Source organism: Triturus cristatus, chromosome 7, assembly GCF_964204655.1.
Source record: "Triturus cristatus chromosome 7, aTriCri1.1, whole genome shotgun sequence".
NCBI lineage: Eukaryota > Metazoa > Chordata > Amphibia > Caudata > Salamandridae > Triturus > Triturus cristatus.
Genome location: NC_140590.1, coordinates 1,384,911,907 through 1,384,935,195, shown reverse-complemented (window position 1 = coordinate 1,384,935,195; position 23,289 = coordinate 1,384,911,907). Strand labels below are relative to the sequence as shown.

The 23,289-nt window shown below is 44.5% G+C and overlaps 1 protein-coding gene and 1 long non-coding RNA gene across 5 annotated transcripts in view; one reads left to right on the top strand and one right to left on the bottom strand.

Annotated features, from left to right (window-relative positions):
* The window catches only part of LOC146812108 (uncharacterized), a 148,947-nt gene extending 146,423 nt beyond the window's left edge, over positions 1–2,524 (bottom strand). Inside the window, exons 1-2 of the long non-coding RNA XR_014966819.1 lie at positions 2,221–2,524; positions 1,197–1,324 (exon numbers count right to left, since the gene is read on the bottom strand). This is a non-coding gene — a long non-coding RNA (uncharacterized LOC146812108). The remainder of the gene's footprint in view (positions 1–1,196; positions 1,325–2,220) is intronic.
* A 29-nt stretch (positions 2,525–2,553) lies between these two features.
* PLCG1 (phospholipase C gamma 1) overlaps positions 2,554–23,289 on the top strand; it is a 398,460-nt gene continuing 377,724 nt past the window's right edge. For all 4 annotated transcript variants that reach the window (XM_085619110.1, XM_085619111.1, XM_085619109.1 and 1 more), the window contains exon 1: positions 2,554–3,669. In XM_085619110.1, coding sequence (XP_085475236.1) covers positions 3,261–3,669 — 409 coding nt within the window. In that variant the 5' untranslated portion in view covers positions 2,554–3,260. The remainder of the gene's footprint in view (positions 3,670–23,289) is intronic.

The following is a 23,289-nucleotide window of genomic DNA, read 5'->3' as shown; positions in this document are numbered from 1 at the left end:
CTTTCGCCAGACACATGAAGAGCTTTTTCTGGGAAGGAAGAGATTGCTTTAATGATGCCACTTTTGCAGAACACAGTTTTGACTTCAATGGGGCCTCAGTATATTCTGAGTGTATGATTTTATAGTGCAACTCCATGTTATATCTATTAAGAACTTCTACTTTCTCTTGCCGAAGGAAATGCGTAGATTTCTGTGGTGGGCATTCTACAAAGAAGTACTCTACCAGGCGGCCTGGAACACCCTGTGTTCACTCACTATGGATCTGGGTTGTTTGCAAGACTTGGTTGCTGTTGTGTAGGCCATTATGGGGACCTTCAACTGGTAAAGAACAAGGGTCATCAATCAGATTTTCCATCTCATGACTGACACTGCATCTTGCTACAGATCTCATCATGCAACAAATCTAGCAACACCTCAAGTGAGGCTGCTGGCTTCATATAAAAAGTGGTGTTTATAAAAAAGGTATCTGTAAAGTTATGCTTGTAACTTGACAGTTATTAAATCGGTAAAAAAAACACTGAGACCTCTAAATTACTATGAAATATATCATGCAAACTAACAATTTTGAAAATTCTTTTTATTGGCATTTTCATAATATAAACGTACATTCATCATGTCTCGCATAGATGACTGTAATATAAAAGTAGCAAAGTAGACCATCGTTGATATAGAGAGTACGTTTACATCTTGGCCAGTGTGGATGCGGTCTGTGGTGTAGCAGGTATTTGCCAGTTAAGAAGAAAAACTGGGGGAGAACTGAACTAGGATGTGCCATGGGGTAATGCAAACTAACAATGTTGATGAGATGACCTTGGATAAGCTACTAACTCATGAAGATACATTTACAATTGACACCTTTCAAATATTTTTATTTCGAGGTCAGAGGTGTCCTTTGCAGTGTTCATGGGCTGCTTTGGGTTACCAGTCTGGCCCTGCATCTCATACAGTCTAGTAATTCATACCTGCCAACTTGAAGTACAATCTCACTGTGAGGAGGGGCAGGGCCTTGTGCCTGTAAGAACCTAGCAAAAGACACAAATGATGGACAGAATACGGAACAAATCAAACATTCACCCACATTCAAGATTTCTGGCTTAAATCCATCATTCTTTTGCTCACCATGCCACCAAAGTTTAGACCCAGCCCTTTGCAAATCAGTCTTGACCCTGCTCCTCATGGGAACAGCCCAGCCTTACCTGCCAAGACAGGTCCTCTCTGGACCACAAACAAGCATCCTGGGACCGGATTTGGGTATCGCCCCTCATCAGCCAAGCTAGCTTGACTCCAGTGGCACAGTGAGTCTGGGATCCACGTCTAGGCATATCTGGCGCACATAGGGCGAGAAAGAAAAGACACACAAATTATGGACCTGCAAGGCACTTTCAAACTCCCCCAATAAACTTACTGCGGCTGGTGCCAATGTCTTGGCGTGTTTTCACACTCTTAATGGAGGTCGCTGTTAGAAGCCTCAGAAAAAGAGCTGGAAAACCATTTACAGTGCTTTTCAGCTCATTTTCCCTACCACTGTGTGATAGAGGCTCCTCACTGGGAGGCCATGTGAATGGAGCCGATATCGTGTGTCACACGATGGCACCGTGTGAAATGGCAGGTATGGTAATTTACTATTCATTGTGTGACGTGTAGTAATAGGATAAACCGGACTACATATCACAGAATAAAAAGAAAATATCTGCACTGGATAAGTTACTGTTGCGTGAAACTGGGGAACCCTCTTCGGCCATTTTCACAGGGTGAAAAAAATGTGGTTGAAGTCAAACATTTCTTTAGAGGTTTTCCCCTTCCCCAGATACATCTGGTTGCATTTATCAGATTATTGTGGGGTGTCAGGTATGCCCCCTGCCCGGAGAGTCCAAGAGGTATACCTGTAGACTTTGACTCTCGGAGGTGGTGTGGTAACAGAAGTTGTTCGCATGTAGGAGACAGCCTTGCCACCTTGCCAGAGAAAAACACCAGCTTTTCATTCACATTTTAAAATTCAATAACGGTCCAAACATATTTAAATACAACTTTATAGAAAAACGTCTGAATTTGTTTTTAACATGGCCTTTTCAGGCTTTGTTTACTTACATTATTAGTCAACTGTCAGGGGGGGTTCTAGCACATGTTTTAGCGCGCTTTCCTCAAATATTTACTGTTTAAAGTAGGTACTGATAAGGAGAAAGAAAACCAGCTTTAAGTGAGTTTCCTTGTTTCTCTTACCATCCATGAACATTAAAAATATTAGTCGCGCCCCCTAAAAAACACGGCCAGGTGGAGGTCAAATTTCTTCCGGTTGCCGTCATCCATTCACGGTCACTGTCGTGTCCGACCATTCCTACAGGTGGCCGCGATTCCACCACTTCTCGTAGCGATCATAAATCCACTCCCAATAACAGCAGATGGTGCTCGCGCCCCTCCGAATCGTGCACCCCGCGAAACACGTGAGATTCAGAGAAGAGGGGGATTGTCAGACGCGACTGCTGTCTGCCCAGCGAGGTAAAAGAAGGTGCTGCCCCTTTAAGAGGCCGAACCTCCCTCCCTCTCTGCTTTTGTGTAGTGAAGGGGTGGGGAGACTTGCTGGAGCTGTACACCACTGCTGGGGAGGGAGAGACGAGGCGCCTCTGCCATGGAGGCGGAGTGACTGGGATGCGGAGGCCGCAGGGAGAAGGGGAAAAGACACGGATTCTGCAGGGCTGGCCGCGCAGACCGCAATACTGGGGGTCACGCACATCCAGTGCCGCCGTTGGAGGAGAAGCCTGCCTGCATGGGTGCTGGAGGGGAGAGCGCCTCGCGCATTTGGGGTAGGCTTGATCTGCTGTGAAATCTTTGGAGAGTCCGAGGGCGCCTCTCCAGCGGGGGAGATCCGCGCGCACCTCTCCACAGCGCGAGACAGTGGAAAGTGAGAACTGCGTGCACCGCGTAAGAAGGGGGAGCGCGCTACCGGCGACTTGTCGTCACTAGCCGCTACCTGGCACTGGACTAGGGGGAGAATGCGGGACTGACTCAGACTGCAGCAGCGTCTCTCCCGAGCCTCACTTCCTTGAGCGCACCGGTCTCCTATTGCTGCTCTTTATCTGCCCTCAGATCGATGCTAAAACGGGGAGTCAACAGCTGCCCCCTCCCGCCCCCCATTGGGCTGCAACAAAGGGGGAGGGGATTTGGCCATGTTTGAGAAACTAGCCAGTTAGGATGCAGCAGAAAACCAAAACGTCTGTTTTCCCTGCTGTGGATTTGGTTTCAGGGCCTCTGGAAAATGGTGCATGATTGCAGGGCACAGGCGACCCGGGCTGTGGAATAAGAAAGCGCTGGACTGCTCGCCTGGCTGCTGCAGCAAAGACACATTTGTTTTAATTCCTCGCAGGGGTGCAGGTGGAGCGCCCACTCGGATTGCATACAGGATTTCCCAAGTTGGAAAGTTTGTATCCCCCTCCGGGAGACCCTTCAGCTCTGCGGGAACCATGGCTTCAGGCCCCCTTTGCAATGGCTTCCTCTCCAATGGCCAGTCTGAGGCCGAGGTGGCCCACCTCTGCAGGAGCCTGGAGCTGGGCACGGTCATGGCCCTGTTCTACACCAAGAAGTCGCAGAGGCCCGAGAAGAAGACCTTCCAGGTCAAGCTGGAGACCCGGCAGGTCACCTGGAGCCGATGCTCGGACAAGCTGGAAGGCGCAAGTAAGGTTTATTCATTTATTTTTGTGGCAGGTTTTCATTTTTTTTTCCTGAGCCACAGCTTGTATATGAACTTGGTTCAACGGTATCAGACAGTGCTGGAATTGGAAACTATGTATCCCGGGAGCCCATACATTTGGGGTGAAGGTTTGGCAGAGGAAAGGGGGGGGGGGGGGGGGTTCCGAGGGGCGGAGATTGAAAAGCAGAGTCGGGCCTCAACTTATATATTTAGTTAAAACTGCTGCACAGAAATTGTCAATAAGGACCCCCTGTAACTGCAGATCGATTATAATTGCGTAGTTGTTCACAGAGAGCTTGCAGTTTAAAATTTCCTAGAGTGAAGACACCTGCTGTTGAGTTCTTTGTGTGTCAGACAATTTTGAGGGAATTCTAATAGTGGGAAGAGAACTCTAGTGGCTAACGCAGTTCTTGGGGAGTTCAGTGTGTTGACCAGTCACAGTTTTGACTCCTTAAGTGGCATAGATGGCCAATGACACCAGGACACATTCTGTATGTTTTTCTGGGTATCCGGCCCAGAAATAGCTGGTGGAACCGGCATCTGGCCGGTTCCCACTTCTTTCCAGTACTGATATAAGTAGATAAAGAGGTTTGGGGGCTATCTGCATAAGAGGTGCACGGGGCTTAAGGTTTCTGCATAGAAAGTGCATGGATGTAGGAAGCGGGGATAGGAGCGCGTCTGCATAGTGGCCGCTTAGGGCAGGCTGTACAGAGATCCGATGGGAGTGCTGAAGAGTTTCAGATGTCTAATGCTGACTCTGAAGATGCAGAGCTATGTTGGGGTCTGCATAGGGCACCACTGCCGGTGCTCAGCACCCGTGAGACCCGACCCACTTAAAGCCCTGTGTATAATCCTGGCCACATTAAATGCAGTGTCTCTGCAAAAATATATGCAAAAGTATAAACATGCCTACAAAGGATAATTGGAAATTCAGCGGCATGAACGTCTTTTTATGAAATATTTTATTTATTTGCAGCTTTGCTTAGCAAGGCCCACATCTATTGACGTCAGAGGTTAATACATTAGATTTTAGACTATATGTACTCACATAGAGATAGAAACACGTTGCAATATAAATTACCAGTTTCAGTCGTTCTGGTAATACTTTCCGAGTACCAATGCAGCAAAATGTCTCTATGCACCCTGTTAGGATGTAATTGATGTTCGGATAGGAGTACTTTCATTCCACTCCTGAACACAGTGTACGAAAGGGCACTCGCCAGGTCTGGAGGAATGTTATTCCAGATTTTAAGAGCGTTCGGCACGGAATGTCTGTCTAGAGAGCAGAGTCTAGAGAGCAGATATCTCAAGATCTTCCCTTACGAGACAGACAGGGCCGGACTGGGAAACTAAAAGCGGCTTTGGCAAACATGCCTAAACCAGTCCCGCTCCCTTCCTCTCCTTGCACACTTTCTTTCTTTCTCTCTTTCTCTCTTTCTTTTTTTCTCTCTCTCTCTCTCTCTCTCTTTCTCTTTCTCTTTCTCTTTCTCTTTCTCTTTCTCTTTCTCTTTTTCTCTTTTTCTCTTTTTCTCTTTTTCTCTTTTTCTCTTTTTCTCTTTTTCTCTTTTTCTCTCTCTCTCTCTCTCTCTCTCTCTCTCTCTCTCTCTCTTTCTCTCTCTTTCTCTCTCTTTCTCTCTCTTTCTCTCTCACCCCGAAGCCTTCCCCGTGCCTGGGTTGGAAAGCGAGAGAGTCACCAGGAGCAGTCATGGCCTTTCAAAACTGGCCTCCAATGACTCCAAACCACCGGGGAGATGCCCGTGGAATAAAAGGCCCGTCCGGCCCTGGAGAGGCAGTGATTTTGTAAGGATGAATTTGATGTGAGGTACCTAGGTCACCACAAACAGAGGTAACTGGCCCATAACCCAGAGGCGCAATGGCCTCCTGCAGCCTAGTAGACTAGACATAAGTATACGCTCCAGAGAGCTCAAGTTGTCCCTTTCATCCCAGTTGTTTGTGCGCTGGCACTTGCCTTTGTTTCCCCCCAACTGTAAGGACTACATGTACCAGAATGCAAAGGAGAACGAGTGCACGGGTGCCTGATCACAGCTGGCGTGGGGCATAGTGAGTTCTCAGCAGTATGGGCTGCTCATTAGTGTTCAACTAGGAATGGTGTGTATTCAGATGATCTTTTGCAAATCATGCGGAATTTGGTCGTTCTTCTCGGTTGCGACATAAGGGACCGAATCTTGCATATTGTTCCTGTGTCCCAAAAGGGCAAATTAGCAAGCTCTGTGTGTGTTTTACTTTAAGTTGCATCGGTCTCTGCGAATGTTTCTGCCATATTTCATATTTGCACCTCCAATGGCCGATACATACATGTTGATAGAGCGCATCAATCAGACTGAGATATTAAATGTATGATACAGGGTTCAAGGTGTGTTAGGATGGTGACGAGGGCAGATCCCCCAAAATAGATGAGCAAGGCGCTGAAGCAGATTTTCTGGTCCTTGGAAGGAGAATATGGAATTAAGTACTTTGATCTGTTACTTGCGAAACGCTGCGGCTCCCATGTGCCCAGGTCTGCCCTGCTCAGATATCTTCAGTAAATAAATGTCGGTTGTTGTCTCCTTTTCATGGGTTCCGCAGTGCTGTCCACCTTTGTTTTGGGTCTGGCCTTCAAGTGGGTATCTCTTTCAGCTATCCACGCTTCGTGGTGATACTTTGTTGGCTAGGGAATGAGCGATTGCCAGTTGTAAAAGTTCAATTGTAATGTTTTCCAAACAGATTTTTTCCTCATAAAATATTTTGTCTTTGAGTACAAAGCATGCTTACGGTGGCCCGGAAGTGGTACTATGTCTAAGATTCTAGCTCGCTCGGAGTCACCGGAGACAGGATCCTCCGGGGCTGTTATCCATTCACAAATCCCTGTGACCCGGGCATTTAAGCATAAGTGTGTTTGTTGTGGTGGACAGAACTCCAACTCTAAGAATGCATTGGATGGTTATATACATCCCAGTGCGTGCCTGCGGTGGCGCGCGGGACCGATCGCTCCTCCTTATGCCCATTATCCGCATTGTAAACACACACCATGGCTGCCACATGTTCATGATGCCTCATACGTGTATCGGGCCTCATCAGTGCTCATGTACTCTTCTCAACATCAGGCACACATCTTTGATGTACATTAAGCCGTAAAGGAAGAGGGTTATGTGGTCTTCAGACGCAAAGGAACGAGCCTGGCTTAAGTTAAATCATTTCCAGCAAATACATGTGCCAGGCGTGGTCAGGAGTTCAGGACAAGGGGTTGAGGACGAGGGCAGCGGTGCCATATTCAGTGAAGGAGTATACATGTGGTAAGGAAGGCGAGATGTTTAGACGTTAACAAATGTGTGAGTGCAGCAGGGAGCCTAATATTCTGTCAAGAGGGCCGAATACATCGAGCAAATGAAAAACTAGTGAAGAGCTGAGGATTGCCGGGGAAATGATTTTCTCTGTGACTCGTAGGTAAGAGCTTCGCTGGAGTGCCCGCCCTCGTGTGCTCTTATACCCTGCCACAGGCCGTAGCTACCCTTGGTGCAGTGTCACCGGGGCTCAGATCCCCAGTGGGGCCATCAAACTGATAATTGCTGCATTTTACCTCTGACAGCTGCCAAAAGGACAATTTGCCTTGCTTTCACCAGGGCCCACGACATCTTTGGTAGCTACTACCCTTGGTAGCAAGTCGAGCCCCTGTGGAGTGGGTTTCAAAATGTACATCTTGGCTCAAGGTCCTTCGCTTGTGGTCTTTAATGTTCCTGTAATTCGTTAGTGTTTCTTTAATTACATTGCGCCAATATCTCCAGTGCCCATAAGCTACATAAGGGGGTACTCTAATATACCCATAATATAAATATACCTTCCAGGTTATGCGTGTTTTTTTTTTTTTATAACCACCCTCCTGCCTTCCAGTGAGATGTCAGGCAGTGATTAAGGGCTACACATTCTGTATACTTAATCGCGAATATTTCATGTCCTTTCCAAGTAGATTAACATCGTAAAGTTCGCATATGACATGGAGTGCCTTAGTGTTTTGGCAGATAAGGAATGAGCTACGTGAGAACTTGATTTGTCCAGAATTGTAAATCTGATAAAGCAGAGACGACTGGATTAACAGGTCTGCCCCTTGGTGTGGCAGTGATTGTTTACAAACCAGGTTTGTGTACCCTCCACCTTCTAATACCAGCCATCCATTACCACCAGACAATGGTCTCAGTCTGATATCTAGATGCACTGAAAGCAGGATAGATCCGTGACCTTTGAACTGTGCTACCATACGTTATTGCTTTCCTTGTTTGATGTCATTTAAGCCCGGCTGTAAAGTCATTTCTTTTAATTTTAGCATAATGATGCTGTCTTTTAAGTACTGCAGTTTAACTATGAAGTCATGTTTTTCTCATTGCAGTCCACAGTGCCTTTTGTTAGGGCTGGGTTGAGAGTACATCTCTCTACTGACTGGTAACAGTTACGTACACACTTTACATAGCGTGGCATTTTGCTCTTGATCAGAAATCGCTCATTACTATTGGTTGATTGGTGGATCTTTCCGGTTCCTATGGGGTGCTTGCATTGAAGGGCACAAAGGACTATTTTACGCAAGAAGGCGGTAAATCATCCCACATTAATTTCTTTATCTCAAACTTGCATTGAATACATACAGGTACAGTACAGATACAATCCCTTTTTGTATTATTTTTTCGGCAATAGGCTTTTTAATGTTTTAGATAGGACTATGGTGTGAGCCCTTACCAAAATCACCCTCACTACCATCATTACTAACACCACCACAAGTACACCATCACCATTTCCGTTACCACCACCAGGACATTTGTGCATGCCCTTGTTTGGGCGCTTTGCGACATGAAAGGCAGACCTACCAGCTTCGCAGTGGTTTTTGTCTTCTCATGGGCTTACAGCTGTGATGTCCCATTTTTCAATCCTCTGGGGCAGTAATTTGTTGTCATATCTCAGCTGTAATGCCAACTTCCTATAGCAGTTCAGTTGTCATTTCCTTGTTTTTGAGGAGATGTTGCAGCATTTTCCAGAGGTTAGGTTGTTGTGAGGTTTGGTGGCAAACATTGAAAGTCCCAGTACCAGAATACTGTGCATTTAATGTTGTCCTGCAGAAATATTGTAGCCACAATATCGAATACCGACTTCATCAACGGAAGTGCGTGCTTACTGCACGTCAATCCACACATGACGATCTATATCTTCAAGGTACGTAGACGTGGAGTTAATAGCAGAGTAAATCTATACTTCCCTATGTATACTGACCATTAATTCACATCTTATGTTTTATGGCCAAGCAAATGAAAACACCATTGGGGAATGGGGAGGTGTATTTAAAAATAATCTACCCGCCTCATTCTGCGTCTCTTGCTACGAACCATCCCGTAATCATAGTCCCAAGGAGGCTCCAGGTTCTCAGTTTGTTTCCTTGTTCCCAATAAGTGCATTTTTCATGTTCCCGGATCGTGAGCAGCAGATTACTGGGCCATCTGTGCCATGTGTGCATGAATCATATTTGGTGTCCAGCCAGGCCATGTCGCCGGCCAACCAGCGGAATTCGTGCAGGGGTTGCAGGAATGCAGGAATGCTACACTTGGCCTTATACTGCTGCATTTCATTACTCAGGCCTTAAAAGAAGTGTACCGAGAGAGGTTTAATTCCGCGACAAAACCACATGTTCAAAAAGTACCCTCATTTCATGTAGGTATTTTATTTATTTATTTATTTATTTAATTAATTTATATGGCGCAACAGCTACCCAACAAGGGTTTAATAAAGCCATATAAACATACAAAAATAAATTTACACAGATTCTCAATATTAATAATTTTACTGCAATTTGAATCCGTGAAAATCAGTCATTTAAAAATCTTTATGATCGCTCCTAAAAGAGCTAAAAATCATAATGTCTTGCCCCAGTGAATTACAATATAAATATGACTTCATTTTAACATCGTCTGTACTGCGTAGCCGCTCAGATGGGGTATATGTCAGATCTCGCCCCTCTCTTGTTACCTCGAGCACCTCCAAATGATTTAATATAATCGTTAATTTTTGAAATTTTAGTGTGGAATTTACAATTTAATATTTATGTATTTTTTTTGTAACTTGCACACGCGTGACCCTCGATAAGGTGGGATTTCGGGCCTCTACACAAGGAGTGGAACAGAAAAACGGTACCCTTCTGCAATATTTAGTTACTGGTTTTAGCAAGACTGCGACCAGTGTCGCAGGAAGATGCAACTTCACTTGTGACTTTAGCTGGGCCTGAAATTTATCATTGAATTTACCGAAGAGAAGAATCCAGTCTGTATGAACTGAGGGGCGGGGTTGTTTTTATGCCAATAAATCCATTTTGTTGAGATCTTGTAATTTCAGTGTCTCGGCTTAAGATCATTTTTATCTATTTCGAGAATGCAAAACATCGACATAGGCATTAACAATGAGGTATGCAGACCAGAAGGTTTTATTTGCCGTTTCTAGAAGGTGAGAACCACACACTGCTGTAACAAAGCGGTGTTAAATGCACACAAAGGATACAGCGAAAAAGTGTAGCGCAAAATAGGCGCGGTATTAGCTATACACATCATGTCATTTTGAAATGTCACCTCTGACGTTACCTGTTTGTGGTGCTTCAGATGATCAAATCGGATATAGATAAAGTCTGGAAGCACAAATGTATATGATCTGGGTACAGGTCAAGAGGGACACTCGGCACTGCCATTGAATCTCTTCCAGGGACCCACATAACGATTGAATGATACAGGCTTCCGGGTTGGTCCCTTGGAAGTCTAGAGTAATGGGCCCAGGTCTCCCACACTGAGTCTCAATCTAACATAAATGAGTGCATTTCCATTTTGTGTCATCATACTCAATTGGACTTTTGCATGTATTGATGCTCTGGCATGAAAACAGATCATTACTTTTTAAGACACATATTTTATACTTGGCTACAACAAACAATTATAATGATGATTGCCAAGATTAATTTGTTAAGTCCTGCATTTACTTATTTTATGCCAACCCTACAGATGCAGTACCCACAACATCCAGAGAAAGCATTCTACACATAGCAAACCAGATTGGAAACTACTTACCTGTTCCATGGGTCTGCGGATCAGCTTGTCCTGTCTGTTTTTGTAAAAAAGACCAAATACACTACCTGATTAAAAACAAAAAGTGGGAGCATGAGTTTCAGTTGTGCTAATATATTTGCTGCTGCAATCGGTGTATATCCCACTGGTCGGATCACAGGTTACAATCCCAGCAGAAGGCTCCATAGATGGTTGCTCAGTAGACCTTATTTTTAAGAGTATCTCCTTAATTATTGACTGAAGATGCAAGGGCTCTGCATGTTGGCAGAACAATTCAACCGTTAGGAGGAACTGGTGAAGTAAGGGACTGGGAGAGTGCCACCACAAGGGCACTGTGACACACTCCATGCTTGTTGTAACCATGTGGTGGAGTACAGGGCCGCGGAACAGCTGTGTACTCTCTTTTTATGGTAACAGTGAGGGGAGTGTATGGCCTATCATGGCAGTTCCTCTCCCTAACTTGATAATGACTTTACGATGCCTGTGTACTATGGTTATATAGACATAATAAACAGACTAGCGGAGGAAGTGGTGTCAGAGAACGCTACCAGCTCTTGCATTAAGCACATTTATCATGCACTACTACTGCCCTTAATCCCTGCAGTATTTTTAAAGAGGGGATTGATGATCACATCAAGGATTAGCAAGCATTGTTTCGCCTACAAAGAGCACCGGCTTTGCCAATGTCCCCATTTTTTAAACATTTTCATTTGCGGAAAGCATAGTCAACAACACTACTTGCACACAATGTCTTCATATGGTGCAAGAATCAAGATGCCAATGTATTTTAGCAATGTTGTACAACAGCGGAGAGTAGAGTAGAGTACAGTAGAGTAGAGTGGCTTGGAGTGCATAGAGTGAAGTGGATTGCCGTGGAGTGGTATGGAGTGGTGTACAGTGCAGTGGCATAGAGTCACGTGGGGTACAGAGGAGTGATGTAGAGTGTCACTGTATTGAGTGGGGTAGAGTGGCACTGTGTGGAGTGCAGTGGCATACAGTGGCGTAGAGTGCAGTGGGATAGACTGGTGCAGAGTAGAGTGATGTATAGTTCACTAGAATAAAGTGCAGTGGAGTAGAATGATGCAGAGTGGCAGAGTGCAGTGGCATAGAGTAGAGTGGTGCAGAATGGCATTGAGTGCAGGCTAGGGGGTAGGAAGGAAAAGAAGCAACATCAAATGGGATCTGGGCGATGGACTGAAAACACAAGCACTCATACGGAGTGCTTGAAAACAAAGCAAAAAAATAGCTCCATAAAATGGGAGCAGGGGATGGACACAAGAACCTGGTCCATGCTTCAGGGGAGGGCCAAATTCAAAAAGAGGACATGACACCAGCATTCAAAAAAAGGGGAAATAAACTGTAATTTAAGGTTTTTGAAGTCTCTATTTTATGCAAAAGTTTTTGGTCAGAATACTTAATTTGCAAGTCACTTTCATTGCTCTTCTGCTGGCAAACCATTTGGATAGAATGCAGATCCACCACCTGCTGTTGGACTTGAATTAAATATTTAGCAAGACTTTAGCCCTTGGACCCGAGAAGGTTTAACAGAATAAAATGCATAGCAAGCCTTTTGGTCCCAGGGACCAAGATAGTTTAAACGAGGCAGTTCATTGCTAGAAATTATTTAATCACAAACTAAAATTCCAGTTATGCTTTTTGAAAGCCTCATCACTCGTCCCATATAGGGGGAATTTTTAAGCTGTGTAAATAAATCCTGCTAATTTTCTTTAATAGGGGATTCTTGTTATTGCAAAATATTTATATTGCTGGTCCAAAATCCTTAAATTGGATACATACTTTTCTATCAGAATGTCTCTGTATCTATGGCGATACCGCAGCTTGTGGTCCAACATTTACCTTTTAAATGATGACTATTTATCAAACCATGATTTGCTCTCATTTCATGTTATAAATCGATATCCATTGGCTCCTTTCCTGCACAGGAAGCTCTGAAGACCCAACCAGAGAAGCCCATTTTTTTTATTACTCCTCAAAAACGCCATTGGTCAAATATTCTAATGAAGTATATCAGCTGTATATAGTGGTGACCTTCTCATCTTGGAGTGCTTCGAATGCTCCCCTTTAATCATAAGACACTTAACATACTAAACCAAAGTGGTTTAAGGATAAAATTGAAACTAATAACCGGTGAGCAGGGCCACTAGACTTGTGCGGCAGGGTTGACTAAACATACGCAAGAAAAGGCAAATTATAGGGCATAACGTGACACATTTTGCCAGAGTATTACTTTATTATTTTATCATTTTTCACATGGTAGCAATGTCTGGGCAAATGTTTCACCTTAATAGTACAAGTTTAAGATACAAATATAGCAATAAGCAGTTAAAAGGATGATCAGTCAACTTTTTGTGAGGGGCTTTCTACGACTCAGAGACACTTCGCCATGCTTTTAGTGACTTTTGATCAGTCTGAACTAAAATCGTTTTTTTAAATGAAATTTGCAGATTATGAATCGGGTGATGGATTGTGCCAAATGCATAATAATGCGAAAAACGATGTGGCCGCAGAATGGTATAATTTCAGTGACTCTCCCCGTGAGGTTGGATCCCTGATTTTAAGCTTTGGCGATGTATGTGTGCACCTGAAAGGAAATCCATATTCCGTTTCTGGGCAACCTTCCTGACGCTGCACCATCCTCACAGATACAGCTGGAATTTCGTCTTTATAAACAAACTAATATGTTGAAAGTCCAGTTCTTGGGATATTATGAAAAGCTGAAGGATACCCCTGTGGTGTCCCTGAAAGAAATGGTAGGGCAAGGTATCCAAGGCAAAACATTCCTGTGGGGAACCCTACCTAAGGGAGGCAATGGAAGCACTCGATGCGCAGAACATCTTTAAACAAAATGTATCCCCAAAGCTCACTGCAAAGTTGTAGGTTAAAACCGTCAAGATACCGTCCGGAATCGATGATAAACAAGATCTTTCTCGAAAGGCCCATGCCAACGTATGTGAGACTCTACCCAGATCTGGAGAAAACCTTATATATATCCAGCCCCATGAAATTGGACTTTAAAAAAAGATCTCTTGAGGCTAAGATGTCTTAATGTCCCTAAAAGGCCACAAGTTTGGTCATTTAACTGGGTCAGTGGAACATAACGTGATATTCTTGTGTCCAGCCTTAAACACTTTAAGGTGCTTTTGGCTAAAAGCATTGTTCTGCAACCTCGACGTAACGCAATGTAACCTGGTTATCCGCACGTGTCTGAGTAGTGTGGATGTGCAGCTATCAGTCAGATGTGTGAAATTTCTCAGAGAAGTACTCAAGCTTCTGAACTCACCACCGGAAAGCCATTGAAATGGGAAATTCTTAGATCCTCCATTCCTTTTTTTGAAGTTTTCCTATTTATGACAAGCAGGTGAGGCCGCGAGGAGGCTGTCTGTGGTAGTAGACCACTGCAGACCTACTCAAATTGGGCCTGTTTTCGATCATCGGCGCTCTACCTGAAAAATCTAACTACTAGAGCACACCCAAAATGGACTTCCTGCATGACATCCTATTAGTATGTTACCTTAGTAAATCATAAATTTGCACTCCAGTCCTTTGGCTCCACTGCAGAGATGTCCGCCAGATCTTGCTGCACTTCGCACAAATTTTAATTTGCTTGGGTCTGTCTTAGATTGCCGGCCCATCATAACAGAACAATCCGATTATTAGAGCACAGCCAAAATGGACTTCCCCCATCGCGTTGCATTTGCACTTTACTTTAACCAATCCTTAAATTTGCACTCCTGACACTGGTTTCGCCGCAGAGATGCCTGGCAGTCCTTACTGCACTAGGCACTTTTCCAATCTGTTCGGGTCTGTTTCAGATCGCTGGCCTTTCACCTCAAAAGAATCCGACTGTTGGAGCACAGCCAAAAGGGACCCCCCCCATCTCGTTGCATTTGCACTTTACCTTTAATTTTCACTTCAGCTACTGGCCTCACCGCAGAATGCCTGCCAGCTCCCACTGCACCAGGCACTTTACCAATACCATTCTGCTCTTGTCCATGTTCCTTCCATGGAACTCCTCCAGTATATAAGACGCTTTCTGACTAACTTCGTTTGACTCTAACCTAGCACACAGGCCCCTCATTCCGGGCGAGCAGTGTATTTTAACCACCTCGTTGTATTCCACTGCAGCCTGCACCTTATCGGTTCCAATTGGGTACACTGTGTGTAGGAAAGATTTCTGTGCCGCTAAATGTATTAAGTGAATAGTTCATATTATGTCTTCTCGACACTTTTATTGTTTTAAGAACATTTTTGTTTCATATTGTGATGGTTTTAAATAACTGGAAACAATAGAAATGTATCTATCTTTCTGGGAAGGGGAGACCACCACATCCTTTTTAGTTCTGATATTTGAGACCGCTTGACTTGTCTTGCCAGAATATTGTTTACCCATAAAATCATACAGAATATAAATACATAAGAGGGATTTTCGGGCGTGCGAGCTTCATCCTCTGGCCTCTTAAATTGTCACTCACATTGTGCTTCTACCCACCACTGCATGGAGCAATAGGTCCCTCCGCTTCGCCCTTTGGCTTCCTGTATGTTGAATGGCTGCATGAAGCCTGCGCACATTGTTCACGTCTGCCTAAAAATAGTTCCCTTCTCCGCGTTTGCCAAGCTGGTTCAGAGTGGGTATTGTTTTTTTGTTCTTTTAACTTTAAAAAAAAAAATGCATTTTATATATTAACTTTAACTTCTATTTATTTTGCTTGCACTACGTTTGTTGAAGTTTGCCTCCCGTGATTTGAACAGTCACATCTGTGAATGTGTTTTAAATGTAACATTTTTGTTGCAGGCTTATGGTGGTCACATGTAAGGTGATGGCATGTTTTCTTTTTTTGTTTTTGGGGCATATGCTTATAACGTATTCATTAAAAAAATTAACCATCGCCCCTGTGAGAAAGTGTCCTCCTTCTTGCATGGTATGCCCCCACTTTTTGCTGAATTGCTGATGTTCTTTGACTGAGTGTGCCCTGGGCTCCTGCTAATCAGGTACCCAGGGCCTAAGTTCCTTCCCGAAAACTGCATTGAAGCCTAAACCCAATTGGCATCTCTGGCCACATGTCAGCCCCTGGTAAATGGTACCACAAGAATCCAGGGCACTGTGACCAGAGATGGCCTCTAAGGACTGCAGCACTTATTGTGCCACCCTCAGAGGCCCTGTGCCCTGACACTCACACACTGCCTTTGAAGACTGAGTGCTTTGGTGTGGAACAAAGTGAAGAGTCGATATGGCACACATCCCTGTGTGCCATGCTCACAAACCACTGCCATGGCATACATCAGCCACCCCTCTAGCTGGGTGCCCTATGCCAAGCCTCCTCCCCCAGGATGGGCAGGGTTCATGAAGGAGACGCTTCAAAGGCATGCTGCCTTTGTGAGCCTCTCCAGACCATTTGCTGCTTTCAGCAACTGGTCCCCACTGGTTCTACCCCCCACTTTAAGCGGGAGAACCGGCGGGAAAAACAAGTGAGGAAGGGAGGTGTGCCCACCTCTGCCAGCTCCACCCCTCAAGTGGGGGAGGCGAGGTGAAGCACAACCTCGATTCCCAGCCATCTTGAGGATGGGGGACCCAGTCAACCAGGGACAGGCTCCTATCCCCCTCCCACAGGAGAGTGGCAGAATAGGGGGTGTACCCACCCCAGGGAAGGAACCCATTGGTCCCTGCCCTTCACCTACCTGTAACGCCCCAAAATGTAGTATTTAGGGGGCACCCTGAATATTGCTTCCACAGATTAGAAACCACAAGAAAAGAAGATAAGAAGAAGGACCGAAGAGCCATGCAGAGCTAACAAGAGGACTACGCCCACTGACTTGGCCCCAGCCCTATAGGCCTGTCTCACCCCCTCAAACCTGCTTTTGCGAAATTCCAGCGTGTCCTGCAGCCAGCAACCTCACAAACCCCGGAGGACCTGCCTGCCTTCACTTCCAGGACTCTATCTCCCGAGAACACTGGACGTGTTTAAACTGCAGCTTCTGGTGCCAGCCAGAGACCGTGAATCCAGCACACTCTGCACCCGCCGACCCTGGCCCGAGCTAGAGTGAACCAACACCACAAGGAGGTCCCCCCAGCGATCCTGACCTGCCTCAAGCCTCCAGACTACGCCTGCAGCCTCAATCCAGAGGAACCCCCTACCGCGACCAGAGCGGGTAAGCAAATCCAACGTCCCAAGGCACCCCTGCACCCAACACCTCACGTCCTTGTGTGCCCAAACCAACGGTGCATAACCAACCCACGACATCCCAACTTACCCCTCGAAGTGGTGGTCGCACCCAGTAGATCCTCGTCCCCGAGCCTGCTGTGTTTCTTTGTCCTGGAGGTTCTCCATTGGAAACAACAGGGAACCCAACCTCAAAACAGCCCCCTGTTCTGCCCTAGTTCCGCTGAGGGTGTACCTTTGGTGCTACTTTGGTCCCCAACTTGCCCTGAGCTAAACCCTAGGAGCTTTGCTCCCACAGCCATGTGGCCTGCTAGCCAGCAGCCACCAACCGGAAGCCCCCTATCCTCAATAGGATAACATTGGGCCTCAACATTCTGCACCCGGATGCCATAGTGCCGCTGAGGGTGCAATCACAGTGCACAACTGACCCTGGGGGACCCCTGAGTCTAACCCCAGAACCTTAACTCCCACAGTCGTTTACTTACCTGCAAACCGATAACCGGTTTTTCTTCCATAGAATAACATAGACAATTTTCTTCTAAAAAACCACTGTGTGGAGTTTTGAAAACTTGAAATATTCCTTAAAAATCGAAGTAATAACAAACGCATTTTCTCAACTTTTTTCAGGAAATGTTCCAGTGCTGAATCTAGGCATCCAGCACTGAGTTAGAAAAAGTAACTTACCTGCAAATTGTTGAAAAAGTCCATTCATTCCAATGTACTATACCTGCTAAGTGCAATCTGCTACATTATCTGTAAACCAAAACCAGTATAATTTCTACTGCATTTTTGAACTATTGCAAAGTATCATATTATTGCAAAGTATTTATATGCTTACCTGTGCCAGACTTGCTTGGTTCTAGAAAAACAAAACAATAGTATATATACAACAACAATTGGCCTAGAGTTCAGTTCTTGAGTGTGTGAATTCATTGGCTGACTGAGTGTGTACATCAAATGCTTAACACTGTCCTCTGATACTGCCTTACTGCTCGGCCAAGCTACCACTTTGGAGAGTAAAGTTCTATCTAACTTTAACCTATGCCTACCTTTGGGGACTTGTGGACTCTATACACGCTGTACCTCACTTTGGTGCAGTATATATAGAGCCAGTTTCTTTACCCCCCCCCCTTGCCAAGGCCTGTCTATTGGCTTTGCCAATACTTGTCTGACTTTGGTGCGCTCCTATTTTGAGACTTTGCCTTCTACAAGGAGCCATACATTGCAGGTGATTCGACACTGAACAGTGTCTGCAAGAATGATTGACAAACCTTAAGGCGAGATCTTTACCTTTGTCAGTGCTTGTTACAGTAGTTGCACGACCACAATTCCACCCCTAAGGCATATTTCTTGATGTCCATTGGCTGAAGGGACACAGGGCATGCCCAATTTTTCACCATATTCGCACAGGGGCGTAGCTACAATTGGTGCAGCAGGGGCACTGGCACCGGACTCATTGAACTCTTGACAACGTACCCCAGTGACAGTCTTGAGGGGCTTTTTAGGTCGAGCCTGGGCAGCGCATGCGCTGCTCTGTGAAGCATGATGTAATCAGGAAAAAGGGTCATGGCATGTACAAACTTTATTTTGCAAGTCACTGACCCGCAAAATAGCATTTGTGATTATCACTATTAGGAAGGGGCGTCCCTTCCTAATAGTGAGACTCAATGCCATTTACTATTGTTTTTCAAACGCATTTGCGGCAGCAAAACACTCGCAGTTTACCACCTACTTCAAATAGGTGGTAAACCACTTGCAAATGGGAAGGGGTCCCCAGGGGACCACTTCCCCTTTGTGAATGGGTGCGTAAATATTTTTTAAGAGAAGGCAGTGGTCCCAAGGACCACTGCCTGCCTTTAACAAATGAAACTAAAAAGAAAAACTGGCTGCATTTAAAAAAAAAAAAAATATATATATATATATATATATATATATATATATATATATATATATATATATATATATATATATATATATATATATATATATATATATATATATATTATATATATATATATAATCTCAAACAAAAGAGACCCCCTCGTGGCCGGCACTCACGGGCAGTTAGGTTCAAGGTCCTTGTCGGGCTGACGGCTCTCATGTAAACTGCCCCTCAGAAGCATTGGTCGACGTGTTTCGGGAGTCAATCCCTTCATCATGAACCATTTAAAACAACAAGCGGCAGGCAAAACGGGCTACAACAAGTCCTCCTTTTATTTCAAATTAATACACGAAGTCTGTCTCAAGTGAGTCTCATTGCATGCTGGGGCATGTAGTCCATCAGAAAATATCTAATCTCCAAGTGGGGTGTCTGCCGCCTTGTTTCTGCACATACATTCTTAAAAGAGGGGGCCAGTGAGTTCCGCTATGCAGCTGAAATACAAGGCAACCTCCAGGCCACCCATACCGCACTCTTGCCAAGTGTTACAGGGGCGGTTCCGCAAGGATCTCGCAGCGGTGCCATGCCGTGGCCAGGTTGAGGCCACATATTCATTAAACAAAAGAGACACCCTCGTGGCCGGCACTCACGGGAAGTTAGGTTCAAGGTCCTTGTCGGGCTGACGGCTCTCATGTAAACTGCCCCTCAGAAGCATTGGTCGACACGTTTCGGGAGTCAATCCCTTCATCATGAGCGCTGCTCTGTGAAGCATGATGTAATCAGGAAAAAGGGTCATGGCATGTACAAACTTTATTTTGCAAGTCACTGACTCGCAAAATAGCGTTTGTGATTATCACTATTAGGAAGGGGCGTCCCGTCCTAATAGCGAGACTCAATGCCATTTACTATTGTTTTTCAAACGCATTTGCGGCAGCAAAACACTCGCAGTTTACCACCTACTTCAAATAGGTGGTAAACCACTTGCAAATGGGAAGGGGTCCCCAGGGGACCGCTTCCCCTTTGTGAATGGGTGCGTAAATATTTTTTAAGAGAAGGCAGTGGTCCCAAGGACCACTGCCTGCCTTTAACAAATGAAACTGGAAAGGAAAACTGGCTGCATTTAAAAAAAAAATATATATATATATATATATAAAGCTGGCTGCATAAAAAAAAATAATATATATATATATAGCTGGCTGCATAAAAAAAAATAATTTATTTATATATATATATATATATATATATATATATATATATATATATATATATATATATATATATATATTACCACAGCAGCGGCTCTTTTCTTTCGGCATCCGGTGCTCTTGACGGTGCGAACAGCGTGGAGACGGCAGAGCCAGCCGTTATTGTATTCCAACCAATATTCCTTTACAGAATTAATCCACACGCACTCACTGGTATCTTGATGTTCTAATTCCAATTTTAATTACGGCAACAGCATATTTCAACAGGTTCAAAACCCAACGCGTTTCAGTCTGCCCACAGACCTTGTTCACGGGTAGCAAAACGTTTCAGCCACTGTTTTTTATACAAAGGTCACATGATGTTACATCACATCCTAGTTTGTTTGTCGCCTTGCATTCTGGTCCTTGTAGTGTGATAACGAAATAACAAAACCAGGGGGTGAAGTGTGCTGTTTGTGATTATCTCCATCATCTCATTACTAATAATGCCATTGTTTCTAATAGTAGTGCGATACATCTTTTTTTGTGGGGGGGGGGGTCTAAACCATTTTCTTAAGGTGAACGTAAGGTATATTCAAGTAACATCATGTGACCTTTGTATAAAAAACAATGGCTGAAACGTTTTGCTACCCGTGAACAAGGTCTTTGGGCAGACTGAAACGTGTTGGGTTTTGAACCTGTTGAAATATGCTGTTGCCGTAATTAAAATTGGAATTATAACATCAAGATACCAGTGAGTGCATGTGGATTAATTCTGCAAAGGAATATTGGTTGGAATATATAAATATATAGCTTTATTTTAAAAGCAGTCCCAGACATGGTGGTCTGCTAACCCCAGCAGGCCACCTTCCCCTGGGAGTGCTAGCCATTCGCAATGAGGTCGCAAATTGAGCTTGCCTCATGAATATTAATGAGGCATGCAATTTGCGACCCCATTGGGAATCGCTAACAGTGTCTGCGACACTGTTGTGCATTCACTTTTGCGAGTCGCAATTCAACACAACTCGCAAAGCTGAATGGTCGTACATCTGGCCCAAAGTCTTTAATTTATCACATAAATAAAACACATTGTCATTTACAATGCCAATAGCTCAAACTCTCGTAAATGCGAAACCTATTGCATTGCAAATGCTTTTTATCCTTGCTTACAGCAGTGCCCAGGTATCCCTGCTGCGCTACTGTATTCGCATAAGATAAACATATATACAATTCTGATTTTAGGTTGCTGCTCGGCGGGGCCCATTTCAACGAGGGACTTATGCGCACAGAGATTTATCTCACTTCCGGGATTTACCACCTTAGCCTTGCATTTTAAACTATTTAGTGATGCGCAGAAGTGCCGAATGTGGCGTCAACGTGCTGCTGCGAGTTACAGCATTTCTTTAAAGCCCAGTGCCATTCTGGTGGCCGCCGTCAGACGAGCCTTCTTTTAATGATGCCTTTCTTCTGTGAAAAGGAAACATTTTATTGCTCATTCTGCTATTTTTTTGTTGTTGCAATTACTACAGCTTTCCAGTGGCGCCTGTCGCAAGGTGACTAATGTCCAACCTACAGATTACTAACTGTGAATGGGAAATCCCCGGTTTCTGGATTTAATTTTTTTTTTTTTGATCTGGGTAGAGACCTCTAACTATTTCGCCAGCCTCTGTAACATAAAGAAATCATATATAAAAAAAATACATGCGATATACATGCATAGAAGGCATTGGGTCAGTGTCTTTTGCAAACATTCACAGTTTGCTTACGCTTCCCACAGCATTTCCCATGGAGCAGTGGATGTCCGCCTACGTCAGCCATAGTCTCTTTTGCACGAGGAGTGACACAAATGGACTCTCACATGTACAGATGTGCACTTCTTTTTACGCAGATGTGCTCAAGTGCTGGTGGTCCAAAACCTTACTTAACCAATGCCCTTTCTTTCCATTTTTTTAATCCGTGTTAGGTTTGGCGTTAGCCAAACCCTTTTGTTTTAAATAAAACAAAAAAATACATATATACAGGGACTTTCATTCATACCCGTAAATCCATTGGTCTTTTGTAGTGTCATTCACATTTTGCTTCCGCCCACAGCAGCATACAGCTTGGGTCACAGCAGCAGCCCACTTCAGCCTTAGGCTTACCGGATTGTTAGTAACAGCATTGGGCTGTTGTACAATGTGCATAGCATTGCAACAAGCAATCCCTTTCAGCACCAAGAACCACTGGTGCTATGTGTGCTTTAACATTAAATGTGCGAATATAGGCTTTTAGAGAATACAAGGCATGTCTTCATACAAAAACCTCTCCCAATCAAAATTAGCATTGGCAAAGGTCAGGAGCCAGCACCAGACTTATTGAATTTGTTAATGATTTTTTTTTTAATACTTTTTTATTAAACAACATAAAGCAGCAACACAAAACCGCATACATTTGGTCCCCACATAATAACAATCTAAATAGAGAAGTATTACTGCATCACAATGCCATCTTCAGCGGTTTAAGATCCTGAAGGTACGCCCACCACTGAGTCCAGATTTGTTGTATTTATGTTGAGGGCCCCTGGAGTTCTACCCATGTTCTTCTACTTTGGCACAATTGTCCACGCTTCGTTTCATGGAGGGTGACGCTTCTGATCTCCAGTGGCGGGCAATAGTTCGTTTAGCTACCAGAATACCCACTGCCACAAAAAGCTTTGTACACTTCCGTCCCCCCTCCTCCAATCCATCAGGCTGAGTAGGGCGATTTTGGGGCTGGGAGTCATATGCCTGGTGATTATCGCCAATACTACAATGTGCACTCGTTATCAGTAAGCGTGTATCACAGGGCAGGACCAAATGTTGTGATAAAAGGTACCCCACTTATTCCCACATCGCTGACAGTGAGGTTTTACCCCTGCAATCATCGTGTGCGGTCTAGTAGGATGACCATGAACTCGGTGGCAGTATCGCCATTGGACCAATCTGAGGCGCTTAGATACTGCAAGTACCAGAGGGGCCATCTTCACTTGGGTCCACTCATCATCGCCCAAAGGGCCTAGGTCTGGTATCCGCTTTCCTAGGAGCTGCTAAAGTGTATCCGGGGTATTGAGCACCAATTAACGATGAAGTCGAGGGCTTGCATTTAATTGTTTTGCTCATTCTTGTGTGTTTAAACTATGTCTTCAGGTTACAACAATTCTAAGCCAGAAGTTTTAAATGCATTAATAAGCATACTATATTCTTTAAACCCAAAGGGGATTTCTTTACCAGTTCTAAGTAAACCGACCTACTATGAAGCACCT